The sequence below is a fragment of the Manihot esculenta genome, chromosome 14 (assembly GCF_001659605.2).
Source record: "Manihot esculenta cultivar AM560-2 chromosome 14, M.esculenta_v8, whole genome shotgun sequence".
Classification (NCBI taxonomy): domain Eukaryota; kingdom Viridiplantae; phylum Streptophyta; class Magnoliopsida; order Malpighiales; family Euphorbiaceae; genus Manihot; species Manihot esculenta.
Window position 1 is genome coordinate 841430 of NC_035174.2, and position 10369 is coordinate 851798.

Consider the following 10369-nt stretch of genomic DNA (forward strand, 5'->3'; position numbering starts at 1 on the left):
ACATAACCCTAACATTTTACATCTACTCTAAACATGCTTTAAACACCCTTAAAACCCCCCCAAAACTTACTTAAAACATAAAAGAAGGTGAGGATCTACGCTTACCTCTTGAAGATCGAGAGAAGAGGTGATCCAAACTTGGAGATTGGGAGAAATCGAGCGCCGGGGGTCTCCAAGCTTCAAAACTTTGATCTTAGCTTAAAATCTTCAAAATAAAGGTAAAAACTCATCAAAACTTGAAGAAAATGAAGGAAAACACAAAATCAAGCAAAAGAGGGCGAAATCGCACCTATGTCCGAAAATAGAGAGAGAAACACGCCCATTTTCGGACAAGGGGCCTTATATAGGTGGCTGGCCAGACCACCTTCGGGAACCAAAGGTGCTTCCGCAAGAGCCCAATGTTCGGCGGCCGAACATGAGGTTCGGCGGCCGAACCTGGCTTTTCCCTTCTTGGTCTTTTCTTTCAAAACTCAATTTCTTTCTTCATTAAAACCATAAAAACATATAAAAACATTTTAGAGAACCTTATTTTACCCTTCTAGAAGGCCCCGACATTCGAGAATCCCGGATTCCAACAGAGATTCAGCCGGAAGGTAGAAATTCTGATGCCGGGTAGGGCTGTAAATGAGCCAAGCTATTCGTGAGCTACTCGAGACTCGACTCGATAAAAGCTCGACCGAGTTCGGCTCGTTTTTTAAACGAACCAAGCTCGAGCTCAATTTTGAGGCTCGTCACTTAAACGAACTGAGTTTGAGCTTCATAGTATTCGGCTCGTTAAGGCTCGCGAGCTGGCTCGTTTTTAGGCTCTCGAGCTGGCTCGTTGAGAAGGCTCACGAGCAGGCTCGTTAAATAGGCTCGTGAGTAATATTGTTTAAATAAATTGGTGAACCAATTCGTTAAATAAATTTATGAACAAGTTCATATATTATTAAAAAAATAAAAATAACTATAAAGTTATAAAATTTAAACTATTATAAATACTTGAAAATTATAGTATTGAAAATTACAAATAATTAAGATTAATTATTATAATTAATATTCTTTAAAATTAAATTATAAAAATCTTTTGTATATAATTATTATAATAAGATTCCATAAAGTTAATGTATAATCACAAATAATTAATATTAATTATTATAATAAGTATTCTTTAAAATTATAGTACTACATGATAAATTGAGTTGTAAAAATTATATACATTTTAAAATTAAAGTATAATTATAAAAAAAATTTTATACAATTAAGCATACAATATAAAAGATGATAATAATTATCAAAGTATATTAATAATAATTAATTAAGGTTATATGGATGTTGAAGTTGAAATTCAAGTTAACTAATTGAACAAGCATGAAGATGATTATGAAGATAATTAAATTATATTAGCTTGTTTCAACTGTTGGAAGTTGGAATCAACTTTATTCGTTTGATATTAAACTTTGTGTGTAATCTAATTTTATTATGTTGTTGAATTTATATTTATTTGTGTTATTTTAGTTATAAATTATGTTACGTAATCTTTTTTTATGTACACTCTTTTTTTATATATTATTTAAATTAATGATGATTAAAAACTGATTAAAGTGTAATTATTAATTCGAGCTCGAATCTGAACTTGAGCTCAAACCAAACTTTTTAATTTTGAGCTCGGTCTCGAGCTTTTTTAACGAGTTTCTTAATCGAGTTTTCCGAGTTTGAGCTCGAGTTTTATTAACGAGCTTCTTAATCGAGCTTTTCGAGCTCGAGCTCGAATTAGGCTCGTTATTAAATCGAACAAGCCTTTCACGAGTCGAGCTCGAATCGAGCTCGATTATAATATTTAATTCTCGAGCCGAGCTCGAATCAAATATTAGAGCTCGAGTCGAGCTCGAGTTTCCAAACTTTTTTAATAAACGAGCTTGAGCTTTACAAAGCTCGGCTCGGCTCGGCTCGATTACACCCCTAATGCAGGGGTCTAGCCGGTGTCTAAAGCCGAGGTGCTCGTAGCAGTCCAGGATAAAGATTTCGTGCAATGGCTTAAGCCCATAAGAGCGGAGGCAAGCAAAAGGGATTCAGACAAATATTGCCAGTACCATAGGACATATGGCCATGACACGAACAATTGCTATAAACTGATAAATGAGATAGAGAGGCTGATTAAGAGAGGCCATCTCATAAACTTTGTGAAAAAGCCTAAAGGGCAAAGGAGACATCAAGGAGCGACTGAGGAAAGGCCCATAAGGTAGATCGGAGCACCAATAAATGATGGCTCCAGTGGAGCGATTAATATGATTGTAGGAGAGACTGGAGGTCGTATGAGCCGGAGGGGTAAAAAGAGAGGTAGAAATAAAAATGAGAGCGGTGTAGAGGAGATGCAAGTTGTTGAGCACACTCAAATGACCATCTCCTTCTCCCTAGAAGATGCACAAGGGATACAGATGCTCCACGATGATGCCCTGATCATTAAAGCAGTCATCCACAACTTCAGGGTTCACAAAGTGCTAGTTGATGACGGTAGCAAGGTGAATCTGTTGCTCTACCGAGTCTTCTAGCAGATAAAAATACTTGAAGAATAGCTTGTCAAAGGCCAAGCCCCAGTCAAAGAGATATAGGGTGCCCCAGTCAAAGAGATATAGGGCACCCCGGTAGCGGTGGAAGGCAAGATGAAAGTGGCTCTCACCTTGGGAGAGCCACCCCTGTCATGGACTCACTATGCAGTGTTCCTGGTGGTAAAGTTACCTTTAAGCTACAATGCAATTCTGGGGAGGCCGATGTTGTATGATTTTGAAGCTGTGATAAGCATTCGGTACTTGACCATGAAGTTCCCAATTGATGTGGGGATCAGAGTTCTTCGGGGAAGGTAGTAAGAAGGCAGAGCTGTATATTTGGCTACAGTAGAGGGACAGTGTTGATACGGATCCAATAGGGCAAATTTCTAGTAATGGAGTGGAGCAAAATTATATCATTCAAATGGATCTAAAAAGAGTTCAAAATTATATTCATATGATCCATATACATTTGAGGCGTGCTTCAACTCATATGGGACAGATTTGATACAACACTTGCAATCATAGGCTTAAGAAGTCTAATCAAACCTATGGGGCAAAGCTACACAAAGGGAAGCCTAAAGTGAAGATTAATAAAGGTTTTTGTGAATATTCAACTTTGTCATGATGGACTTGTTGTGTTTTATTATTTAAACACTTGCTTTATTTTGGATTTGTTTGGGCTTGTATTCTGGCCATATTTTATCTTTTAAGCTTTAGAGTGTTGGACTATGTATTGGGCTTATATTTTAATAGTTATGAGTTTGATATATTATTTTAGTGTGTGATTAGTCTTGGACCATATGTGTGATTTGGTCAGGCCTAATAAGAGTGTTTTAGAGTTTTATTTATTTTCTCCTTACTATATAAGGATAAGAAACACTTGTAAGGAGCAACTTTTGAATCTAAATTTTCAGAATTCATTTTCATGCCTTTGGCGTGTATTGTTTTGAGTGAGAGTGAGGATTTGCTTTCATCAATTGCACCAATAATCTTGGCTAACTTATCAACTATTCGTTATGGCGTTTGTTGGATTCTCATCTAAATCCTTCGATCATTGGTGTTTCAGCTTCTCTAAGTGTGGGGTACCATAGGAGGTGGGTTTATCAAATTTTTTGATTCCATATCTATTTGTGCGTGTGGGTTTGAGGCTTGTACCATAGGGTTCCACGTCAGTGAGCCCTAATTTTAAAGATTGCAGTGTTTGTGAGGTCACAAAAAAATAGTGGAAGAAAGAAGATGGAGCGACAAAAGACACTAGACCGACCACCTCAGAAATCCTAATAGAAGCCATGAGAGGAGTAAGACGTACCTCAGATTGGAAAATCGAAGATTACTAAGAAGAGAAATAGCAAGATAGCAGAAGCAGCGCAAGAGGTAGAGTAACAAGCGAAAGTAAAAGCACAAGTTTGAAATGAAAAGGCAGAGAAAGGACGTTCCAGAACTTTTCTTGAGTTGCGCGGTAATATTTGGGATCTCGAAATTACCTTCTCATAAATCATGAAATAATGAATGAGCAGGTAAATGGACACTTTATAACAGTCGGGCTCCAAACGCTCAGGCCTTGGCGAAACCCAAGCTAGAAGGACTGGGCCTAAACTCCAAGAGGGTTCAATGCGCAACTTTAGGTCTCGTATGGGATTAGGACCAGTGTAGACCAACCGGGTCGAATATGAATATGTTCTTAAGATCCTAGCCTTGAATACCTATTTTCTTTCATAGTAAAACAGATCCTATAATATTTGGGATCGTGTTCAGGTGGCACAGAGAGAATTAAATAATCGCCTGATAAAAGAACAAAGATATCATACGTTTGTAAGTACCGCTAGTGTAACTGTGACAGGAGAGTATAGATATGAGACCGCGATTACATATAACTAAAAGATAAAAAAAAAGGAAATAAAGGAATATACAAGAAAAATAAAAGGCAAACTTATAAAAATATACTTTCAGTGTAAACTCACTCTTGAATCTTAGATATCTAAGTAATTTTCTCAATTAATTTACAGCATTATTTAAATCTTATATTTATGTAAAAAAAATTTACATTTAAATTTATAATATATTTTATTATTTTTTAAATTTTTATTATATATATCATATTATAATTATTATATTTTCTTAAAGACATATTAAAAATTTTTAAAAGACATTTTAATGTTAAAATTTTATTTTTAGTTAATGAGAATGTAAAAAAATAAATTGTTTGTGACTTTATTGATATAAAAAATCTTTTGATTTGATATTATTAAAATTAAATTTTTTTAAAATTTTTAAAAAATACTTTTATTTATTTTATAAATTTTATAAAATTATTCTATTCAGAACAGTAATAATTTATGTTAATTTATATTATTATAAATAAATAGAATAAATTTTCATAGTTTCTATAATTAATTTATGCTATAATTATTCTTATATTTTCATAGTTTTTATGGTTAAATTTTATTAAGAAAATATAAATTAATTTTGTATAAATTAAAATTTTAATATATTTATATGATTTTTGTTATTTGTTTTATATATGTAATATTATTTATAATTATAATAATATTTATATATTTTAATTACATTTTTAAGTTTTTAAATGAGATGTGAAAATTAAAATTAGTGTTTAATAAAAAAAAGTAATTTAAATTTTTTGTTTTTTTTTTAAAATGAATTATTCTTTTATACTTTATAATAATTTTAAATTTAAATATTTATAATATTTTATTTATTTCATATAATTATTATTTTTTATTTATTAAAAATTTAAATATAAATAAATATATTTTTAAACTAAATATTTAAATTTAAAAATTAAATTTATTTACTCAATAAGAATTTGAGTGAGTTCAATTATTTAATTTATAAAAGGAAAGTTAAGGTGTTAACGTTTTTTAGCTTAAAAAAGCGCTAGCGAGATACCGTACAAGCCCCTAACAATTAGAATAATGACAAATAAGTCCTAAAGAGAGCCGTGGTGCCGTAGAGCTGGTATTTGAATCCCAATTTTGAGTGAATAAACCCTCTCTCCTAAAAGCCAAACCCACTCAAACCCTTGGCGGCTGCGAACTCTTCTTCCCTCGTCCCCATCCTCCTTATTTCTCTCTCCGCTTTAATCCCTAAATCCCATTTCGCCATATTTCTCGGAGATTTAGGGTTTTATCTGTAAGATCCGAAACTCAATTTTATCCCGTCATGGCCACCGTTGCTCCCTCCTCTGAGAGTATCCTTTCTCAATTTCCTTAGCTGATTTATGGTGTTTCTTTTTCTGTTTTGATCTACTTGTTTGGAATTGGAGCTTGTTTAATAGTATCACCGAATAATTTTTGGTTTATGTTCTTGTTCTTGTTCGAGATCTATCTATTCTGTTTAATCAGGGTTATGTTTTATAGGACCTATTTACAAGAATAGTTATTTGAGGTCTGTTTTTGATGTGTGCAATTATCTTGTTCGTTATGTGGTATGGCTTTCTGTTTTCTTTGTTATGCCTGGAATATTTTACTCGATTTAAGGTGAAAAAGATTTTAACTTGCCTGTGCCAATACGCTATGTTGTTGCAAGAGTGATTGGACTGGTATCGGGATATATTATGAATTGTATGATATGGGTAATAGTATGCTTGTTATTGATACTTTGTTAACTGCTTTATTAGTTCGTCTCAATGGTGTCGGCCCAAAAAGTTTTTGTATTTCCTTTACTTTTTTTTCCTTTAATATAGAAGCTGCAGAATTACTGCAGAATTTGTCCTTAGATTCTCAGCCAAAAACCTTGGAAATTCCTGAGCCCACCAAGAAGGTAATTAAATATCTTTTTTGAATTTTACCGTTGATCTGGAGGTTGGTTTGAGGGTAGTCTTGGAATGCTTGTATTGACATTGATTTATGTCTTTTGGACAGACTTCCCTATACCAGTATGGCAGTGTGGAGTCGGCTGTTTCTGCAAATGGTCAGATCCAGCCATATGAGCGGTCAGTGACGCCGTTCGTGCCTGATTTAATGGACCCATCGGTGTGCTACATTCCTAATGGTTATCCCTCCCCTGCCTATTACTATGGAAGTAAGATGAATGAGTTCATGTTGTAGATCAGCTTTTGAATTTTTTTTTAACAAATACTTTAAAGTTTAAATTCATTGCCAGATGGAAATGTTTCAGAATTTTGGAACCTGAATGTTTGTAATTTGTGGCACCGGCATTCTGCTTTGTTCTGCCTGTATAATGTAAATCCTGGTGTATTTCAGCATTATATTGATGTGCCTGTAAATTTATGTAGGTTATAATGGAACTGGTAATGAGTGGGATGACTATTCTACTTATGCAAGTACTGATGGAGTTGAGATGACGGTAATTGTTTTTGTTTTGTAAAAGATAATTTTGTTTATAGTTCTTGCTAGCTTTAAATGCCAATTTTATTATATCTATTTCCTTGAAGTTTTTCAGTAGTCCATTTGAATTTTGACAGTTAATGTACATGTCTCACATGGCAGGGAGTTTATGGGGACAATGGGTCTGTAATGTATCACAATGCTTATGGATATGCACCCTATGGACCATATTCACCAGCAGCTTCCCCAGTGCCAACATTGGGGAATGATGGCCAGTTATATGGGCCTCAGCATTACCAGTATCCTCCTTATTTCCAGCCACTGACACCAAACAGTGGGCCATTCAATCCTAGTCAGGCAGCCTCTTCTCAAGAAGAGCTTTCTTCCTCCACAGCCCCTGATCAAAAGCCTTTGCCTGCAGAAACCACTAAAGGGAATTCTAGTAGCATTGCCAATGGTGGAGCAAAGGGAAACAATGGTTCAACTCCGGTGAAACCAACATATCAAAATCTTTCAATGAATATGAATGATACAAATGGAAGGGGTATTTTGCCAGGGGGTTTGCCACCTTCTGGTTATCAAGATCCAAGATTTAGTTTTGATGGAAAGTATAGAAGCACTAGTATTACTTCTTCATATTCAAAGGGTAATCATGTTCCATCTTCAAGGAACCAGAATTTCCGTCAGAACTCCAATTATATGGTATGCAAAATTCCATTGAATCACACACACACTGACTGACTGACTGTCTGATAGATGTTTATTTTGGATGAATTATTTGGCTTAAAAAGGTTGTTCCATTAGGGTTGCCTAGGTAGCAAGCTGAATTGTTTTTATTGTGTGAGCCACTGTGTAGTATACTTTATGTAGGCATGAGATTTTTAAACTGACTCTATGTCACTGCCACAGCTACTACTGGAATCATGTTTGGGGGGCTCATTTTTAAGCTATAAATTGTGGCTTTCCAACACTCTGTTTTCCTTTTTTCTCTAATGAGCTTCTAGTCTTACAAATTTATCACTTGACTTCACAGGGTTTGCATCAACCTATTTCTATGTCTGGCATGGGATCTACTCATGGCTTCATGAATGGCATGTACCAAAACAAATTTTATGGTCACTATGGAAACACTTTTAGGTCTGTCGCGGGTTTTGGACCTACTGGTTATGATTCAAGAATAAATTCAAATGGGTGGTTGGCTGTTGACAGCAAATATAAACCTAGAGGACGAGGCAACGTCTACTTTGGTTTTCGCAATGAGAGTATTGATGGTTTGAATGAGCTAAACAGGGGACCAAGGGCCAAGGGTTTCAAGAACCCAAAGGGTTTTGCACCTGTAACATTAGTCGTCAAGGGACAGCAAGTGCCACCAAGTGAACCTGTGAATGATGAAAAGGATGAGTTGCCTACAATTCCAGATAGGGAACAGTATAATAGAGCAGATTTCCCTGAAGATTACACTGATGCTAAATTTTTTGTTATCAAGTCTTACAGTGAGGATGATGTCCATAAGAGCATAAAATATAATGTCTGGGCCAGCACACCAAATGGGAACAAGAAGCTTGATGCAGGATATCAGGAGGCTCAGCAGAAATCTGGTGGATGCCCTGTATTTCTCTTTTTCTCGGTGAGCATATAGATAAAATCAAAATCCTTTCCTACTTATTTTAGCTCTATTCTTTGGCTGTATCTTTTGCATTTATGCTCCTTTATCTAGGTAAATACTAGTGGGCAATTTGTTGGACTTGCTGAGATGATAGGACCTGTTGATTTTCACAAGAATGTTGAATACTGGCAACAGGACAAGTGGACTGGCTGTTTCCCATTGAAGTGGCATATTGTGAAGGATGTACCCAATAGTTTGTTAAAGCATATTACCCTTGAGAACAATGAGAACAAACCAGTAACCAACAGCAGAGACACACAAGAGGTAATTGTAGCAGTCAGACCCTCTTCCCTTCCCCCCCCCCAAAAAAAAAAAAAAATAAAAAGAAAAAGATCCACCCTAACACTTCTTTTTGGGTTCTATCTGTATATCATTCTTCTTGGTTATTTTGTAGGTTAAAATGGAGCAGGGGCTTAAAATGATCAAAATATTCAAGGACCATTCCAGCAAAACGTGTATTTTGGATGATTTTGGATTTTATGAGAAGCGTCAGAAGATAATTCAGGAGAAGAAAGCTAAGCAACAGCTGTTCCAGAAACAGGCAAAGACTTGCTTTCCTACCAGTTTTTCTAATTATTTCCTTTTTTAGAGAACTAGTTAGCATTTTGTTAATTTTTCAGTTGTCCTATTCTGAGTGAAATCCTTCATATAAATGCCAGCACAATTTCATATTTTGCTTAATTGTAGGTGCTTGATGGAAAGCTTGAAGATGAGAAGAGAGAAATGGCAAATGGATCACACGAGTCATTGGAAACTGTGACTGATGTGATGAAGGAGCCTACTTCAACTGCTCAGTCCAACGGGGACATGAAGCATTCACAGAATGCGTCAGTTGCAAAAACTGTAGATGCCTTGAAGGCAAGTGAGCCGCTTGCCTCAGAGGAGCAGAATGCAGCAAATGGGATTGCCGGTGGTTGCTAACTATTACCATGCTCCAGTGTTCTGAGATCATGTAGGGATTAATTCAGGGTTATTCAAAGTTTTGTTGCATGATAGAATCTGATCTAATTGATGTGAATGATCTTTGAGCTTATGAAGTCGTCGTGGAGCCGTCTTGCTGCTTTGAAGCCTCAAATATTATTTTGATGATTGGAAAATAATCTTGAGATTCTTCAATGTGCGGAGGTTGGGACCGTTGGCTATTCTTCATCAAATTGAAGGGGTTTTTTTTTTTTTTTTTTTTTTTGTTATATCTTTTTTTTTGGGGTGAATCTTTTTCTTATAGTGGTTAGCTGCTGACAGGATTTCATTCCTTGTAAGTTTGGGTTTAGGGTGCTTTAATTGGCTTTTGTATTCTTATGATCTCAATCTCTGGGTTTTAGCTTTATTTTCTACACCATTTTACTTGTAAGGCCGTTTCGTTGTTTTTGAAAGTTTAGATATAGTAATCAGGTTTCCTTTGTTGGTATTTGTAGAGAGCTATAAGCAAGGTGGGAAAGCATTTTAAAATACATAGTTGAGTAAAAGGAGAATTTTATATGATGGTCGTTGCATTGCTTGCAATTATTTTCTTTTACAGTCAAATAAGTAATTGGACGTTGACTTAGACTAAGTCGTTTCAAAATACCCCTTCCAATTTGAAGTACACTGGAGCTGCTTTCCGAGGGATCATGAAATTTTCAGATATGGAAGCGCAGCAGTTTAACCTTGCCGGTTGTTTTGGTAATGATGCTGGAATTACAATTGACATATATATCTATACATGCATATTAAAAATATTTGAAATAGTATGTATATGTGTTTAAAAAGTTGTGTTTACAGCTTATTTGATAGAATTCCATAATTATGAAGGAGACGAACTCTTTTTTTTATTTGTCAGCAAGAAAACTACAGATGCACAACAATTTTACAACAGAGTTTAAAGTACA

The 10369-nt window shown here is 35.0% G+C and overlaps 1 protein-coding gene across 3 annotated transcripts; it reads left to right on the top strand.

Moving 5' to 3' along the window:
* The first annotated feature begins 5522 nt into the window (after nucleotides 1–5522).
* LOC110599641 (YTH domain-containing protein ECT2) lies at nucleotides 5523–9980 on the top strand. Of its 3 annotated transcripts, none has more exons than XM_021736123.2 (9): nucleotides 5523–5736; nucleotides 6232–6308; nucleotides 6410–6569; nucleotides 6784–6854; nucleotides 6998–7537; nucleotides 7869–8462; nucleotides 8553–8765; nucleotides 8896–9042; nucleotides 9189–9980. In XM_021736123.2, exons 1-9 carry the CDS (start codon nucleotides 5709–5711, stop codon nucleotides 9420–9422), a joined length of 2064 nt encoding a protein of 687 aa, XP_021591815.1. In that variant the 5' UTR covers nucleotides 5523–5708; the 3' UTR covers nucleotides 9423–9980. The 3 variants fall into 3 exon arrangements, with proteins under 3 accessions (XP_021591815.1, XP_021591817.1, XP_021591816.1); XM_021736125.2 differs by having other exon boundaries at nucleotides 6410–6539; XM_021736124.2 differs by having other exon boundaries at nucleotides 5528–5736; nucleotides 6235–6308.
* Nucleotides 9981–10369: the final 389 nt, after the last annotated feature.